Genomic DNA, 18656 nt, shown 5'->3' with positions numbered 1-18656 from the left:
GTGGAGCTGCCGGGATTAGAACCGGCGCCCATATGGGATCCTGGTACATTCAAGGCGAGGACTTTAGCCGCTAGGCCACACCGCAGGGCCCAAAACAAATAAATCTTTAAAAAAATGTTTCTTTCCTGTGAAGAATTTTAATGGTGCTGAGAAACATGGAATTCCTAATATACTGTTTGGGTTTCGTTTAAGATTTATTTTTATTAGAAAGGCAGATTTATAGAGAGGGGAGACAAAGAGAAAGATCTTCCATCTGCTTGTTCACTCCCCAAGTGATAACAATGGCCACTTTTGAACCACTCCAAAGCCAGGAGCCTCCTCCAGGTCTCCTATTTGTGTAAAGGGTCTCGGGCTTTGGGCTATCCTCCACTGCCTTTCCATGCTACAAAAGAAAAGGATTAGCCAGGATACGAACCAGTGCCTATATGGGATGCTGGCACTTGCAGGCAGAGGATTAACCAACTAAACATCATGTTGGCTGCAATACTATTTGTTTCGATAAAAAAAAAATTTTTTTTTCCCACTTTTCTTGTAAGGCAGGAAGATATATTCTGGTTGACAGCTGGGGCCAGGACAGACTGACACCAGAAGCTGGGAACCCAATCCAGGTTTCTTGTGTGGGTGACATGGACCCAAAGCAGTTGAGCCACCCTCTATTGCCTGCCAGGGTATACGTGAACAGGAAGCTGGATTGCAAGTGGAGTCAGGACTTGAACCAGCCACTCTGATAGGGGATATCAGGGACCCAAGCACATTGTTAACTGCTTAGCCAATTGCATCCCATGCCCCAGCTTAGTTATTTTAATTGACTACACTCTCAATTTTTTTTTTGGTAAGATTTATTAATTCTTATTGGAGCTGAGCTGATCCAAAGCCAGGAGCTTCTTCTAGGTCTCCCACATGGATGCAGGAGCCCAAGGCTTTGGGCCATCCTCTGTTACTTTCCTGGGCCACAAGTAGGGAGCTGGATGGGAAGTGGAGCAGCCGGGACACAAACTGGAGTCCATATGGGATCCCGGCACTTACAAGTGGAAGATTAGCCAGTTGAGCCATTGCAGCAGGCCCTATACTCTTAATTTCTAAAAGCTATCGGAAGATGCTAAGAGGAAGCTAAGTTATCTTCCGTTTTCCTTTCGTGGAACTTGGAAGGGAGGGGGTGCCCTTTGAGATGGGACATAAGCACAGTAGCAGCGAATTGAGTTCTGTAGCAAAAACTTTTATTGGCAGGTTGTCTTCCATCTGATCGTTCTGCAAAAGAGTATTTCCCCACAGCATGCAGCTTGGAACCACGTCTGAGGAGTAGACTGTCCGTCCGTGGGAATGATGTGCCTAACTTGCCTGTTTGGGGCCTGGGGAATATGGGAACAAAGCTTCCCTGAGGAGGGCTGTGTTCTGGGAGAGGGCAGGGAGCGGCTCCTGAGGCACAGCTGGTTAGACCCCTGCGCTCAGGAATCGCGCTGCTAGGCAGTTACACTCCAGGAGCGTAACTGTGGCTGCGGTGGCAGCAATGCCCTGGGAGACCTCTGAGCCCTGACATGACACGCGTCAACACAAAAGGTGTCTTGATCAGCACAGGGGCCTGGCTCATCATGGCACCGAGGTAGCACTGCCAGGAATCTTGTAGGCTGTGTGGGACATTAGGCTCTCTGCGGGCCTTGCCCACAGCTGTAAAAGCCTTTCACTCGCTCTCACTGGATCAACGCACGCCTAGTCTGGGTTGCCACATCCTAGCTGGTTGCCACATCCTAGCTGGTTGCCACATCTGACCGTCTCTTAACGGCAGGCAGCTGGAGATGTGGCGCGGGTGGTGAGGTGGCAAGGGCTGAGCCAGGAGCCGGGTAAGGCCAGGCGGGCAGACCGGCCCCATTAGGATCCGAGCTGTGCGTCAGCAGAAGACGGCATTCCTCTTGGGGTGAACACTTTATTCCCATTCCAGATAAGCTTTCCCTTTCACCTCAGAAGTTCCCTTGCAGCAGAGTCCCACGGAATCCAGGCTGGAAAGTTCCAGGTATACCCTCAACAGCCAGGCAGGCACCTGCTCCGTGGAGGTCACCCCTGAGAGAAGCGGCGGCAGCGGTCACCCCAGAGGTAGTTCTTGTTTGTTAAAAAGTAAACGGGCTGTTGCCCAGACACCGGGGCCTCACTGAGGAGCGGTGGTACCTGGTCTCGTTGGCCAGCCTCCAGTACCGGTCTCGCAGAAGAAAAGCTGCACTTTTGGGCTGCCTCTGTCGGGTGAAGATCCCCTTTTTGTTTCCCACTGGTCTCTGCGGGGCTAAAGGAAAAAGAATAAGCAGAAGACAGTTAAAGGTTAAGATGAGAGAAAAAGCAGCTCAAGTGATGGAGGTAAACTGAGATCCAGCCGGGCACGCAGTAAAAACGGTCCCTGTGGGTTAGGACCACGTGCTGGGCTTAAAGTGGCATCAGAAGTGACAGCTTTGAGGCTAAAGCATTAGGTGCCACTGTTCCCTCCCCAAATCACCGCAGCTCCCTGGTGTGCGAATGTCTGGTCAATCGGGGAAGAAACTCCAGAGGATTTTGCTCTGTGGCTTTTCTTATTACTGGGGAGCACTTTGATTACATGAGACTGTTGCTGGGCCAGGACAAAGTCAGGAACCCAGAACTTGGTGTCTCCTCCGTCGGCGGTGGTGGTGGTGGCGTACCAAGTGCTGGAGCCATTGCCTACTCCCAGAAGATGCGCTAACTGGACACTGAAATTGGGAGCGGAGCCAGGCTTTGAACCCCAGGCATTCTGGTACAAAAGGTGGACATCTCAACCGTGACGTCAGATGCCTGCCCCCTCAAACCATTATCTTTCATCTACAACATGAGGTTTAAACATTGTGGTCACGCACGTGTTTGATATGCAAGGCCAATGAGGGGACTGGTCCAGGAAATACGAGGAACTGTTAATCCCAGCCAGTCAGAGGCACCTGTGGTGGGCGTCGATTTCAGAGTTCCCACAGAACACTCTCCAGCCTTCTGCTGCCATTTCCCAGAGCCGAGGCTGGGCAAGGAGCAAAACTGGCAACAGCTTGGGAACAGCTGCACCTCCAGCAGCCTTTCCTCCCCGCTGACCCCCGGAGACCATGACGTCGTCATGGCAGTGGGTTACGCCACTTGAAATCCTGGCATCCCGTATCAGAGTGCTGATTTGATTTCTCTTGCTGCCCAGCTTGCTGTTAGCATGCCTTAGGAGGGCAGCAGCAGATGGCCCCCTTGGGCCCTTGCTGTCTACGGGGAGAGCTAGGTCGAGTTCCTGCCTTCTGGCTGTTGGCAGCCACTGGGGGAGTAGACTGGTACATGGAAGATTGCATTGTTCTCACTGTCACTCTTCCTTTTAATATGAGACACGAGACTCATTTCCTCCACAACAGGCGACTCTCCAGTATTGTCAAGCACTGTGTCAAATGGAATAGCAACATCAACCTGCAAGGTTCTGCGAAGGGCATTTGGCACAGCAGCAGGGGGATATGAGATACCCATATACCATATCCGGGTGCCTAGTTCTTATCCGGCTTCATGCTAAAGCACATCCTGGGAGGTTCAAGTGACCAGGTCTCTGCCAACCACGGAGCAGTTCCTATGCTCCATGCTCTGGCCTGGCCCAGTCCTGGCTGTTGCCAGCCATTTGGAAATGAACCAGTAGATTTAAGCTCTTCCGCCAATTCTCTAGCTTTCTGTCATTCTTTCAGTTAAATAAACAGAATTGAAAACAAGAAAGAGCCTTTAACGTGACAGGTGTAATTTTACTTTACTTGTGAAAGTTTGGATTGTTCAACCGATTCCTTACTGCACAAAACCGCCGTCTGGGTGTTTCCTGACCCCGTTTTTCTCGTTCACCATTCATTGAATTCTCTTTCTATACTAATGTTCAGTTAAACTTTAAACTCTCAAAGGCCCATCTTCTCCATCATTCCCACCACTGCCACAGTCTTCTCCACTCGCCTGAATGCTCATCCCACATTTACGGTAAGTCAGGAAACCAGAAGCCACAATGTGTGGGAAGAAACCCCAAACATTCACGTGGAACTTCCCTGAAGTTCTCTGGGGAAAGCGCTCTGGCGGAAGCTTCGCACACCCTCATATTCGAGGATGCTCTGAGCCTCACCTGTACGTGCCAGAGCCTGCTGCCGCTGAGCGGATGAAATGCCACACCCGGATCTGCCTGGCACTTCTCAGGCTCTGTGCCCTACTCTGGGATAATCACCAAAGCAGACCCAACCTGCGGCTCAATTCTGCCTTAGGTTATCGTGAGAAAGACAACGGCAAGTGAGGCATCGCGCCCGACCGCTGCCACTTACACTGGTTGGTCATAAAATCTGCAAAGTTCCAAACGAGCTCTCCCACCACGTATTCTTTGCGTTTCTGGTCCAGAACCAAGTGGTATTGCTCCAGCATGCTCTTCTGGTACTCCTCAGTGAACATCAGCGGTGGGTCCTGCAAGGCAAGGAAGGGGCAGTGTGCGCATGTGCAATAAAAATAAGGATGCACTTGGAGACGACCAAAATACTACAGAGGGCTGTAGCCACGTACACGCAGCCAGGTTATGAAAGAACCCAAACAGGATTTAAAAAAAAAAAAAAAAAGCCAGTACTGCTGTATTTACAAACACAGCTTGATACTTGCTTTATCTTCCTTTTCTATGTCTGAACTGTCTTAAAGCTGCACTGCCTCAAGCTTCAAGTTGCTGCTAGTGCATAATTTGAGAAGCAGCATGACTCAGCCGCACCCGCAGCTGGCGTGGCTAAGGAGCCACATGAGCCACTTTAGCCACACAACAGATAACCTCCCATCCGCTTATGGGACAGGCATCAACCATAAAGTGAGGAAGGGAGGCAACTCTGCCCTCGCAGGCTCGTAGTCCAGAGAGGGAGACACAGAGGAGCTGTCCACCACGTGTGACGAGGGTGAACAGGGAGAGGGCACAGGAGGAGGTGGGCATGGTTAGCAGGGGATCCAGCTGGCAGCCCTCCTGTGGGCAGCGTTAGGACACTGCCAGTTGGCGAGAAGACCCCCGACTCATGGATTTTCAGACAATACCCAGCACGGTGCTTTGTATCCTATAACTGTGCCCAAGGTGTTGTTGGCACACAAAGTCAGCTTTTTATCTCGGGGAATGCTTCGGAGCTCCAAGCCTCGGCTGCTCAAGGATGCAACGGCTCCATCAAGGGGGTGCTGGTTGACACAGTAGTTCGGAAGTGGCCTGGGCTGCCACATCCCATGTCAGAGGGCCTGGGTTCAGATCTCAGCTCTGCTTCTAACTCCCAGCTTCCTGCGGAGGTGTACCCTGAGGGCCAGCAGATGCTATTCCAAGTGCTTGGGCTCTGCCACCCACATGGGAAAACTGGATGGAGTTCCCAGCTTTTGGTTTTTGGCCTGGCCCAGCTCCGGCTGTTGGATTTGGGCAGTGAACCAACAGACAGAAGATCTGTGGGGTTGGGTGGGGTGGAGCGCTTTTAAAGACAAAATAAAATTTTTAAATTTTCAATTAAAAAAAAAAAACAACTAAACTCAAGCAAACTAATCCCATTTTCAGTAATCAAGGTCTGGGACAGCTTGTACTGCCCCATTCACAGCTATCATTTCCATCTTTGCAAAGGTTCTGTCAGTTTCTATCAAACTGGGGGAGCTTCTTTCTTGTGACTTATTTTTTTAATTGGAAAGTCGGATGTATAGAGAGGAAGAGAGACAGAGAGGAAGATCTGCTGTCCAATGGTTCACTCCCCAAATGGCCACAATGGCCTGAGCTGGGCCAATCCGAAGCCAGGAAGTTTTTCCGGGTCTCCCGCGCAAGTGCAGGGTCCCGAGGCTTTAGGCCATCCTTGACTGCTTTCCCAGGCCACAAGCAGGGAGCTGGATGGGAAGCAGGGCCTCCGGGATATGAACAGTTGCCCATATTGTATCCCTGGCACACAAAGCGAGGACTCCAGCCACTAGGTTACTGCACCAGGCTCCTGGGTTTATTCTTCAAAGAGGGAGAACAAATTCACACACCAATGAGCTATTTTCTTATATTTTACAACTTGTACAGGTAGCATTCTATGTCAGCAGGTGAATTTAAGGGTGCAAACTGAACAGCACAGTCCGCCATGGGTAGCAGTTCACTCACAAAAGATGCACACATAAAGAAATGCTTGCTGGGCCCAGCGTGGTAACCTAGCGGCTAAAGTCCTCGCCTTGAATGCGCTGGGATCCCATATGGCCGCCGGTTCTAATCCCGGCTGCTCCACTTCCCATCTAGCTCCCTGTTTGTGGCCTGGGAAAGCAATCAAGGACGGTCCAAAGGCTTCGGGATCCTGCACCTGTGTGGGAGACCTCGAGGTAGTTCCTGGCTCCTGGCTTTAGATTGGCACAGCACTGGCCACTGTGGTCACTTGGGGAGTGAATCATCGACGGAAGATCTTCCTCTCTGTCTTTCTTCCTCTGTGTATAACTGACTTTGCAAAAATACATAAAATCTTTCAAAAAATAAAATAAAAACAAAATGCATCTTTATTTTCAAAAAGAAGAAACGTGTGTCAACAAGGGGTCCCAAGAATCACGACAGAGCAAGCGACAGGTGGCTAGGGGGAGGAGGCAAAGGACTGGCTATGGTACATGAAGAGGCACGCGCTGGGTACAGAAGTTAAGTCACCACGTGGGACACCCACATCCCACACTGAGTGCCTGGTTTGAGTCTTGGCTACCCCACTTGTGATCCAGTTCCCTGCTACTGGGAGGCAGCAAGTGATGGCTCACGGGCTTGGAGGACCAGGATGCAGTTTTAGGCTCCTGCCCGGCCCAACGTTGGCTGTTGTGAGCATCTGGGGAGTGAACCACGAGACAGCAGATCTCCCTCCACCTCCACCTGTGTCTGTTTTTCTCCCTCTCTCTCTCTCCCTCTATTCTCTCTCCTATCAACTTAAATTAAATGCCAAAAAAAAAAAAAAAATCCACGTTAAAAAAAATCCCCCAACACAGCAGCATATCTTTGGTATAGAAATGGACCAAAACAATGAGAACAAAGCTGATGACTGAACTTCGCTCCAAAATGTCACTCGTTGCCTCCATCTTATTTAGCACCTGCTAGGTATCAGACACTACTGAGTGCTCGGGAAGCAAGCATCACCTCATCCCTTTGCACCCTCACAGTCTGGCCAAGGTTGAAGAGTAAGTAAACAATGCAGGGACGGCGGAAACGCCAACGGGTACTCAGCCTGGAACGGGTGGGGTAAGCCTCTCCAAAGAGGCTGAGCCGAGACCTGACACTTCACAGGAATCTGTCGGTGACTGTGGTGCGAACATGAGGTTGCACACGGAGAGAACAGCCTAAGCAAGAACAGGGGGTGCAGACCTCTGCAGGGTCACCTGCCCATCGGCATCCAGTGAGGCCATTCAGCAGCCAGGAGTGACAGGAGAGAGGAAATGAAATCCTGGACAGGACAGGTAGCGAAGGACATCTCTAACCTGACCAGGGTGAGGGCTTGGTACCGTAGACCAAGGGGCACACCAAGGGATTTGCTTAAAAAAAAATAAGACCACTTGCATAGGTGGGGGTCTTTGAGGATCCAGCAAGTGGGGCGAGTGAGTGTAAGGATGGCTGAAAGGAAGCCATCAGTGTGGGGGGGACGAGTGGTGTCACTGGCCAGGAGTGGCACAGCAGGCAGAATGCAGTACTCGACCTACCTGGTGAAACCCTGCGATGGTCTCTGCTCCGTACTCGCTCTGGATGATGGGCTTCTGGTAGGCCCCGTACCAGCTCTCAAACTGCGACTCCAGCTGCAGCCGAATCAACTCCAAGTGCCCGTAGTCATGATACCAAGAGTAGTAGCTGTTGATGCAGATCACGTCCACATACGGAGCCTGGGACAAGAGTGCCAAAGGGTGTTCACTAACCATGAGATGGAAACAGTGTTAGGGCCCTGGCAGAGAAGACAGGGAAGGGATACAGAGGATGAGTCAGATCCTGGGACGATCCCACCCCATGTGCAGGAAATCGGAAGTGACCCAGAGCAGCAGGGCTACATTGCCGGGCTGACTGCACCCCTCCTGAGTCAGCTGCAGTGGGGGTCCCACAAGGGACCTGAAGTGGAGAAGTACAGGCATAAGCAAAGCCTTCAGGATACCTCCGGCTGGAATCTTCACCCATCTGAGTGTTGACCTATCTAGTAACATCATCAACCTCCAAAGTCTGCCCTTGGACTGACACGATCTACCCCAACAGCCGGCAGCCCCTTCACAGACTTTGAGCAGCAGGAAGATGCAAGCAGGGGAAAGCTGGGGACAGGGGCAGGTGGGTCCTCTCAACCATCCCAGACCTCAGGCCATCAGTCAGTCTGGCAGCCTCTCACGAGGCCAGGCACAAGGGAGTCCACAAGAAGCAATGGCAGTGGGTACGGGCACTGGGGACAGCTGTTAAAATGCCTGCATTCAGATGCCCACTCCACCATTCAGATTCAGCTACCTGCTATTGTACAGCCTAAAGGAGCAGAAGATGGCACAAGAATGTGGGTCTCAGACCACGTGGGAGACTCAGACGGGTTCCTGGTTCCCAGCTTTGGCCTGGCATGGCCTGGTCCCGGCTGTTGCAGCCGTTTGCAGAGTGAACAGCAGATGGAAGCTTCTCTTTCCAGCCTTAGGCCATACTAGAGTTCATGGCAGTCTTTGTGCCTCTTGGAGGGCAGAACATAAGGCCAACACAGCATTCTCCATCAATGGCAAAATGATGGCATCACAATCTGTGAGCATACTGGTTTCTTCTTTTTCAAGATTTATTTATTTTGGTTGGAAAGAGTTACAGAGCGAGAGGAGAGACAGAGCTTCCATTGCGTGCTTTACTCTCCAAAGGGCTAGAACTACCACAGACAGGTCAGTCCAAAACCAGCGGCCAAGAGCTTCTTCTGGGTTCCCCCACATGGGTTCAGGGTAGCAAGACTTTGGACCATCCTTAGCTGCTTTTCCAGGCCACAAGCAGGGAGCTGGATTGGAAGTGGAGCACCCAGGACTCAAAAACTGGTGCCCACAAGAGATGCCAGCACCCACAGGCAAAAGATGAGCCATGACACCACCACGCAGGCCCCATGCACACTGATTTTCATCCATTTTTCTTTTCCGTCTTTCTTCCTTCCTTTCAAGATTTATTTATTTTTATTGGAAAGGTCTACAGAGAGGAGATACAGAAAAATCTTCATCCGCAGGTTCATTCATGTGGCTGCAATGGCCAGAGCTGAGCTAATTGAAAGCCACAAGCTGGGAGCATCTTCCAGGTCTCCCACATGGGTGCAGGATCCCAAGGCTTTGGGCCATCCTCCGCTGTTTTCCCAGGCCACAAGCAGGGAGCTGGATGGGAAGTGGAGCAGCAGGGACATGAACCAGCATCCTTGTGGGATCCCAGCATATGCAAGGTGAGGATTTATCCAAAGCCATCATGCTGGGACCTCTCATCCATCTTTCCCTTCTATAGCAACTTCCACTGACAGACTCCCCAAGGGAAGGAGCACTCTGCTGTCCCTGTGTCTTAGAGCCACAGGGCAACTCCACACAGTTTCTGAGGGGAGAGATGCTGGACCCCCAGACTCCCACATGCTGGAACGCCTGGGGAAGCCACGTGGGATACAGCCAGCAGTTGACCCTTTCCTTTCCATGCTCAGTCCGACAGTGGTTTCCAAGCTGCCTCATCACTGCACTCACTAAGCAGGTTTTAAAAAATCCAGTTCTGGAGCTCAGCACTGTGGCACAGCAAGTAGAGACTGTGACAGCTGTGACACCAACTTCCCACGTGGGCACTACTTTGAGTCCGGGCTATTCCGCTTTGATCCAGCTCCCTGCTAATGCATCTTGGAAAGCAGTGAGGGGCTGGTCCAAGGGGGCGATCTGCCGGAAGTTCCAGGCTCCTGGTTGATACAGTCATTTGGAGAGTGACCCGGTGGATGGAAGATCTCTTTCTCTCTTTTAAATGCAAATACAAATAAATCTTTGAAAACAAATCCAGGTTCAACTCCTGGACTTAAAAAAAAAAAATCAGAAACGGAGAGGCCAGTGTAGCAGTGTCTCAGGATAATCCTCCACCCGCGCCATCATCCCGTATGTGTCCAGGCTGCTCCACTCCCCATGCAGCTCACTGCTCATGTCCTGGTGGGGCCGCGGAGGATGGCCCTGCCACCTAAGTAGGAGATTACAAAGAAACTCCTGGTTTCCGGCTTCAGATCTGCCCAGGTCTGGCCATGGTGGCCAACTGGGGAGTAAACCTCCAAATGGAAGATCTGTCTCTCTTTCCCTTTCTTTCTATAAATCTGATCTGCCTTCCCAATAAGAATAAATAAATCCTAAAAGAAAAAAAGGGGGAGGCCCTTAGGAGCTAGCACCGTTGTATAGCTTGTTAAGCCTACACTTGCAATGCCGGCACCCCATATGGACACTGGTTTGAGTTCTAGCTGTTCCGCTTTCAATCCAGCTCCCTGCCGGTGTGCCTGGGGAAGAGGGTCCAATTTGTTGTGTCCCTCCCCCCACATGGAAGACCCCCCAAAGCTCCTGGCTTTGGCCTGCCTCAGCCATTGTGGTATTTTGGGAGTGAAGCAGCAAATGAACATCTACCCTCTGCCAAATGCCCAGGTTTGGGAAACCTTGGGCCAAATGGACCGAAAGCGCCTTTCCACTTTTGACATCCTACAAACCTGAGGGACACACAATTAACCCAAGGTGTCCCAAGGTCTCTGTGCTGAGAAAGTCCTTCCCCTCGGCCCTGCCTCTGAAGAATCAGGAAGCCACGCTGCCTGGCAGGTCAGCAGACGGGCAGCCAACTGGTCACCTAAAGACCATCTGTGAATACAGCTAACTGGCTGCCCGCAGCTCTCTCAGAAGTTCAGGTTAGCAAGCATCGGGACAGGATGGGAAAGGCAGACAAATGCTGAGAGAAGTGACGTGGACCGCCCCCTCCCACGCCGGCTCACCCCCAGGTCTGTAGTGTAGTTGGAGTTGGTCACAAATGTCACAGGCCGGGAGGGGTCCAAGGCTTTGGTGTGGGCAATCACGGTCCTGTCCACAGAGGGCAGAAGACACGGGCTCCATCAGGCCGGTGGGGAGGGAGACAGACTCTCACCCTTTCCCTCCCTCTGCCCCTGGCCCAAACCCGAAGCAGCCATTGGCTCTCCTGCCTACCTCCACCTACACAAGTATTTCAGAATGTCTGTTGTGGAAATCAGAATTAAGAGATAGGTTCGCTTTTGTTGAAGCCATGCTTACGAGGGCAGGCTTTTGAGAAAGTTGTGCACAACATAGCATTATTGCAAAACACATGTATGGATTAAAAAACAAAAAAAACCCTCTTGGCATCAAGATGCCCATCTTTTGACAGGTTTTTCCATGCAGTTCTGAAGCACCCCCAAATATCTGAGTAAGCTGACGCCTCCCTTTCTCTCCTTGACTCCCAGCTGCGCTCCCAAGGAAGAGCTGGCAGGTCAGGCCAGGGTGAGTGTCAATGGCACAGATCATCAGGGAATGCGCTAGCAGACAGTTGGGGTGCTGCGTGTGGGGTGCTGCGTGTGGGGTGCTGGCCAGCAGCAGCGGCAGCAGCAGCGGCGGCCGGAGCTGCACGGAGCAGAAGGATTACATGAACAGCTTGTGGCCTCGCTGAAGTCACTGTAGGAGCAATGTCAGGAGGAGGGAGTGTGGGGTTCCAGGAGACAAAACCAGGGAACTAATAATACGTGTGGGCAAGGCAGGGCCAGGCCCCTGGAGGAAATGGCATTCAGGATGAGCCAAGCGGGCCAAGGAGGAATGGAGAGGCTTCCAGAAGGCAGCCAGTCTGTGGCCAGGGCTTGGTCGGGGTCTCAGGGACCACCCACGCCTGCTTTTCTCTTCTCTTCTCTGCCCTCAGTTTCGTTTTATAACCTCACCACGGTTCTGATGAAAGGCTGTGTGTGGTTCCTCCGCATGGCACGTCTCTTTGCTTCAAGTGCTACACTCTCTGTCATCCGGGAGATTCTGATGCCACAACAGAGGCTAGCACTGCTGCTCCACCCGAAGCCTGCCCATCCCTACCGCCCAGGCAACCTGCATCTCTCCCTCTACTGCCCACAAAAGCTGGCTCCTGGGAGCCCAAGCTCCTCACCTTCCAACTCCATTCCCCACATGGTTACAAGAGCCAGAACTGAGCCAGGCTGAAGCCAGGAGCTCAGAACTCCATCCTGCTCTCCAACATGAGTCCAACCACCTGCGCCATCTTCTGCTACTTTCCTAGGCGTATTAGTAGGGAGCTGCGTAGGAAGCTTGGAGCTGCTAGGACTCAAATGGGGGTGCTGTGGTATGAAGTGGCATTGGCGTAAGTGGCATGCTAAGCTACTGTGCCACAACACTGGCTCCCTAACAGTAGCTGTCTCCTCCCCCCTTGGAGAACTGGCCTGCCAATGCAGAAGATGGCCTGAGAATTTGAGTTCCTGCCCCCTACACAGGAGACCCTGATGGAGCTTCTGGCTCCTGGCTTCAGCCTGGACAAACCCTGGCTGTCGGTGGCCATTTGGGGAAAGAACCAGCAGATGGAAGACCTCGCTCTCTCTTTCTCTCCCTTCTGCCTTTCAAATAAACAAATAAGTCTTAAAAAAAAAAAGAAGAAGAATGTTCTATCTGCTAAACTCTGGCTTAACCCACCACCCTGCACCCCAAGAGCGCTGGGGGCTACGGGTGTTCAGAGCCCTCTGCAGACTCAGCTCTCTCAAAGCACTGCAAGAGACCAGGATGCAGCATCAGCCTCAGAGTTTCCGTGCCTCCACTACTGTGAAAGAATTTACCCCCCAAGACTGCTACACCCTGTAAGGAGAGGGAATATCCCCAGGGGGCAAGGGGCAGGCTCCCTCAGTGACATCAACCCTTCTACCCCCAAGTGGTACATCTGCCCTTTGCAGAGGGCTGAGCGGGATGGGGTCAGGCAACTGACATTTGATGAGTGGAATCAACAGCAGATGGTCTGGTCCCAGCCAGCAACATAACCACAGAGGACCCAGAAAGCACACGTCACCGAGGGCCTGGTTGTGTCATAAAGCCCAGGCCCAGCCTGTGGCACGGCAGGTTTGTGTTGCATCAGCACCAGATCTGCCCGGAAGACTGAGCGATGAGTCCACAAGTCTGACCGGTGCTTTACCAGAGCTGCCCATCCCCATGAGAAGGGACAAGGCCTGCCCCGTGCCCATGCGGTGCCCTCTCAGTTTGCTGCTGTAGCTGAGCTCTGGGGGTACATGTGAGTGGTTCGACCTCCTCACAGTCCATTACAAAAACTCCTTTTATTACAACTAGACCATGTCACTCGTTTGGGAGGTTTCCTCTCAATGTGAAGTTGCGCATATCAAACTGGATTTCCTTTCAGATGTTTTTAGGGTCTCCCAGGTTGGCAAGCCCAGTGCCACAAGTCAACACTTGGAGCTGACTGGCCTGTGTTTGGGTGTAGCTGCTCTCCAGTCTGGACCAGACCGAGAGGATACTCCCTTCCAGTACAGGTCCACCCCTGATGAGGTCAAGCCCAGCACAGCCACAGCCACCAGCTGGGCCCCAGGTCCCTGTCTCAGCCCAGGGGAGCCCCGGGGACACTCACTTGAAGTAGTAGCCAGCAGGCTTCAAGAAGGACTTGGGTTCATTGGCCACAGACCACATGACCACAGCTGGGTGATTCTTGTCCCTGCGTACCAGTTCCTCCATCACCTCCAGGTGGTGCTGCAGGGACACGTTGCCATAGTTCTGGCTGCAGCCAGAGGGGAAAGGAAAGGAAGTGGCATTACCACTCTGCAGGGCTGGGCAGTCCAGGTGGGGAAGGGTGGGCTGGGGTACTCACGGCAGCACGATGCCCACGCCGGGACACTCATCGATGACCACGATCCCATAGCGGTCGCACAGCTGCATCACCTCCTCAGCGTAGGGGTAGTGGCTGGTGCGGAAGGAGTTGGCCCCGAGCCAGCGCAGCAGGTGGAAGTCCTTCACCAGCAGCGTCAGGTCAAAGCCCCTGCCTCGGATCTACAGGGGGATGGCAGAGCAGACTGATGCCCTGCCTCCTCCACCCCGGCTGAAGGCATGCTCCCTCCTGAGCCAGGACCCAGACGCTTGGTTCATCATCCCTGACCTCCCCCTTGCCAGGGCCCATGAGGACATAGGGGTTTTCAGCAACCCTGAGCTGCAACTCAGCCACTTCCAGGCCCAGGACGGGGGTGGGAGAGGAAGTGAGAGGAGACCATCAGAACGAGAAAACAGACTCTGCAGGGTCCTCGGGGATTCCCCTGCTGGACTCACATCTGAATCCTCATGCTTGTTGACGCCGTGGAAATAGAACGGTTTCCCGTTGATGAGGAAGCGGCTCTCCGTGACAGCCACGGTACGAATGCCCACGGGCAGCGTGTAGAAGTCAGACATGGGACCAGATGCTGTCTGCGCAGTCAGCCTCACCTATGAGAGCCAAGGCCCCAGACGTGACTGACCACCCTCTGGCCTGAGCCCACCAGCCTTGCCCACCAGTAGGAAGAACCCTCGGACACCATGGCAGCCCACCTTCTGGGCCTGCGAGCGGTGGTGCAGAAAGCACTATGATTAGCAAGAAAGGGCCTACCCCTCCCCTACCCAGGGACCTGCTCTTCAAAGCTGGGCCTCCCCACCCACTGAAGGCTGGAAATGGATCAGAAAGCTGAGGGGACCATGCCTGCCCACCCACCTATCCTGCTGTCAGATTTGGGGGAGGGAAGAGGGCCGGGTATTACCTCCAGCGAGTACAGGTATGCAGGGTGCTCATGCATCAGGTAAGGCCACCAGAGGTTGGCACTGGGCACCTGCAGCTGGCCCCGGCCACCTGTTCCCTGGGCCACAGCTTTGCTTTCCTTATCCAGGAGTCTCACTTCCAGGAGGAAGTGCTCGGTGCCCTGGACAGAAATCTGATAATTCACCAGCCCTGCAGCAAACGAGAGAGGTCAGGGCTATAGCAGGGAGGGACGTGACCCGGTCCCATGGGCAGAAGCACCCTGCAGCCAACGCTCTCGAGGTGCCCCTGGGTGCTCCACCCAGGCCTGCCTGTTTCCTCAGCTCAGTATGCAGTGGGCAGAGGAAGCGAGGGCAGCACAGCAGCAAGGGATACAACGCAGGCCGCTTCTCCCAGGCACAAAATGAGGGACGGGGGGAGGTGGGCTTTGGAGGCCCTTGCCTGCATGGACAGTCAGGTTCTGGCTTCTTGAGTACATAGGAACCTGCGAGGGTGAAGAAACGCTGGCAGAGCCTCAGGAGGCCTTTCCAGAGAGCAGAGCCACTTGGGCTGGGCTGACGACAGACCCGGGGAGGGACCCTCACCAGTGCCTTGGTCCACATCGGTGGTGATAGTAATGTCATCAATGTAGGCGGTGGGTGTGGTGTACAGTAGCACAGTGCGGTGAAGTCCCGCATAGTTGAAGAAGTCGAAATTCGTATCCTGGACAAAGTAGCCCTTGGGATACCTAAGGTGGGAAGACAGCGGCCAGCTGCTCTCATCTCAGGTCCCTCGATGTCCTGGCGCACCTGCCCTGCCCTCCACCCCGCCACCCCCCAGACCCCCGGCTTCTGCTCAGCCAAGCTCCATCCCCACCCCTACCTTCCCCCTGGCAAGGCCAGCACAGGCAGGGCAGAAGTTGGGAGCTGCTCACTTGGAGGGGTCACTCTTGTAGAGGATGGAACCCGGTGGCAGGGTGTGAGGGGTAAGCGTGTTGTTGACAGCGACTGTGATACGGCAGGAGGCCAGGGGCCCACTCTGGACCAGCTTGCTGATGTCAGCCTCGAAGGGGAGGTGGCCGCCCTCATGCTCTGTCACGTGGACCCCGTTCACCCACTGCAGACACAGAGGCAGCAGGCCAGGGCATGAAGGGACCCCACCATCTCAGGCATTCCCTCACATAAGGCGCAGTGCAGGGGTCGGGGTGTTGGGGGGCAAGAGACCTGCCTGGCCAGCCTGGCCTTAAAGCTGGGACTCCGAAGAGACTGGGCAACCCCTTTCTCCACCCAGGGTACAAAGCTTGAAAGCACTCCCAATTCCCCCCGAAACTGCCCCATCCCCAGATACAAGCTATTAAGTCACAGCTGGGAACCAGGCATCCCCAGGACGGCCCGTGCATGCGGGTCAGCCAGCCTGTCCCTTGCTGTCCGCACTGACCACAATGGCATAGTAGTGGGCACTGCCAATCCTCAGCACCACTCTCGTGTCCGGGTCCTGGATCCACCGCTGGGGCAGGGTCACTTCACGTTCGTACCACACCCAGCCAATAAAGTTACGCAGCTGCCCGTCCTGGCTCACGTCGTTGAAGCTAGAGGGGACTGGCATGTCCACAGTGGGGCCAGACTGGGGAAAGAAAAGGCCAAGGTCAAGGTCACACCTCTGGGGCCCGTGTGCCTCACAGCTGCCTAGCTCAAGCCTGATTCCAGTTAAATGCAGGCAGGACTTGCCCGGGAGGGTCAGGTGTCCCAGGGCCAGTGGGGGGGCCTCCCCTCCGCGGGCAGGGGGCACCGAGGACCACATGGGCACAGCGAAGGGAGGTTTTCCCAGGGTCCCCTGTGGCAGGAGGAAGCCACAGATCCTCAAGAAGCAGCTGATGGTTGATTCCAGGTCATGAGACAGGCACAGGCGGGTCCCCTGCCCTCCTTCCTTCCTGTGAGAAGACCAAGAAGGCCAGGGCAGCAAAATCGGCAAAAAGAGGATCTAGGAGGGGCTGGCATCCTCTCTCTGTCTCTCTCTCTGCAGACCCCAACCCCTGCTCCGGGAGCGGAGTAACTAACGGGCTGGCTGGGCCGCTCTCCTCTACCTCAGCCTTGGAATTCGGGGTTCCTGCCCCAGAGGCCCATCCCGGCCAGCCTCAGGCTCCGCAGTGCAGCCGCGGGGCGCAGCCGGGACTCGGCCTCCTCTCCCAGCTCCACGCCCCCCACCCCGAGCCCAGCGACCTTTACGGGCGGCTCCGAGGGCGCGGGGCGAGGGGGGAGCTCGTGCTGCCGGGCGAAGGACCCGGGACCCCCCCCCCCATCCCCACCGCGTGCCCGCACCTCCCGCAGCGGCCGGCGGTACCACTGCTGCTCGAAGCCCTCGTGCCGGCCGGCGGAGAAGTCGGCGCGGAAGCTCCACAGGCCGTCCAGCTCCTTGCGCTCCCGCGACGGGCTCTCGCGGGGATACAGCATCCCACCCCGCAACGCCAGCGCGCAGCTCCAGAGCAGGGGGCCGAGGAGGGCCCAGGACCCCGCCGGCCTCCCGGGCATGGTTCCCGCGCAGTGGCTCCGTCTCCAGCAACCGCTAGGTTGGGAGTCGCGCGGGAGGCGGGCCCGGGGCGGGGCGCGTCAAGTGTCACGCCTGAGGCTGTCCACGCCATCTTGGGTGAGGGCGAATGCCAGCCCTGGAGTCACACCTGTAGTACACAGACTCTCAGACTGCCAGCCCGGAGCCCCAGGCAAAGCTTTCCTGGGATGGGCACACACAGCCCCGGGGCCTGAGGTGCCCCGCCAGCCTCGCCCAGCCCACCTAGCCCTGCTCTGCCCACGCTGTGGCTGCCCTTTCCACTCCAGGAGCACCCAGGTCAGGGCCACATACCGATGGGGAAATCCTGAAATGGCCAGGGTCCCCCAGCTTCCTCCAGGGGCTGGATCTGAGACCCCTTTCCACAGTCTAGTCCTGACAGCACACGAAGCAGCTTCAAACCAAGACCCAGTGGTCCCAAACCCACCGGGGAACTGGGACTCCATCCTGGTTCACCCAGCACTGGGAACATGAGGCCAAAAATGAGGGCACTTGCAGGGCTGAACATCCGGCCAGGACATGTTGTTGCTAAAATCACGCAACTTTTTTTTTCTTTTTCTTTTCTTTTTCTTTTTTCTTTTTTTTTTTTTTTTTTTGACTCTGATATGCTCACCAAAGCAATCCACTTTGATCATGGACTTTGATCCTGGGACTAGAATCCCCAAGATAGTAAAAATAAATAGAGGAAATGACAAAGTCCAAAGGTTTTTCTTCATATAAAAATATGAGAAAATTCGGTGCAGAAATGTACTCAGAATGATCCCAATGTTAAAATTGTATCGACACGGATATGGGGCACATGTGTTGCGCATGCGTGCTTATGTTATTATTATCACTATTATTTTGATAATCTTTACATAGTTGATTAGGGCACAAAGGGTCAAGGGCTACAGGAAAATGGGTAAGACCATTGTTTTCACATTATTATTATTATTTTTTTCCTAGGTCTGAGGTAAGGAGAGAATAAAGAGAGAAGGCACACCCAGCCTCCCACCCATGTGGGGGGCATGCTCTGAGGGCACTGCTCAAGTGCAGGATAGTCCAACAGTTGTGAATTGCTGCCAGTCTCGCCATTCCAAGCACGATGAAATCGCTCCAGAATCCACTAGCTGACACAGTCTACCTTAGAGTTTCCATTTGCCCAGATTTTCACTGCCAACACATGCCAGGGGGAGATATCGAAATTTGTTTTGACCTCTGTCCTCTGTTGTGGTACCAGGTGTCCTCTGCAGGTTCCAACAGACTGCCATATCCTCCATGTGCACCTGGTTATGCTGTCCACTGTTTCGTCTGAGCCTCTGAGGAGGCTCGGCTCTAACACTTGCACTCCATGGCAGACCATGGAACCTGCACTTCTCTTCATGGTTAGGGTTCTGAGTCCGGCAGTTCGATTGGGGAGGTCCCCAAA

General features: G+C 54.1%; 1 protein-coding gene across 4 annotated transcripts; it reads right to left on the bottom strand.

Moving 5' to 3' along the window:
• Positions 1-1202: 1202 nt before the first annotated feature.
• Positions 1203-17227, bottom strand: GUSB (glucuronidase beta). 4 transcript variants are annotated; one of them, XM_040972759.1, is made up of 13 exons: positions 17005-17227; positions 16124-16309; positions 15621-15802; positions 15292-15434; positions 14712-14899; positions 14251-14403; positions 13799-13977; positions 13562-13708; positions 10929-11013; positions 7666-7842; positions 4302-4437; positions 2145-2272; positions 1203-2055 (listed from the first exon to the last, which is right to left on the bottom strand). In XM_040972759.1, exons 1-13 carry the CDS (start codon positions 17212-17214, stop codon positions 2050-2052), a joined length of 1920 nt encoding a protein of 639 aa, XP_040828693.1. In that variant the 5' UTR covers positions 17215-17227; the 3' UTR covers positions 1203-2049. The 4 variants fall into 4 exon arrangements, with proteins under 4 accessions (XP_040828693.1, XP_040828691.1, XP_040828694.1 ...); XM_040972757.1 differs by having other exon boundaries at positions 2161-2272; XM_040972760.1 differs by lacking the exons at positions 14712-14899; positions 15292-15434 and having other exon boundaries at positions 1203-2272; positions 14251-14398; positions 15720-15802.
• Positions 17228-18656: the final 1429 nt, after the last annotated feature.

Source organism: Ochotona curzoniae, unplaced genomic scaffold (assembly GCF_017591425.1).
Source record: "Ochotona curzoniae isolate NIBS_2020 unplaced genomic scaffold, NIBS_Ocur_1.0 contig_2321, whole genome shotgun sequence".
NCBI classification, from domain to species: Eukaryota; Metazoa; Chordata; class Mammalia; order Lagomorpha; family Ochotonidae; genus Ochotona; species Ochotona curzoniae.
The sequence above is the reverse complement of the archived record's forward strand: the minus strand, read 5'-3'. Positions and strand labels throughout refer to the sequence as shown.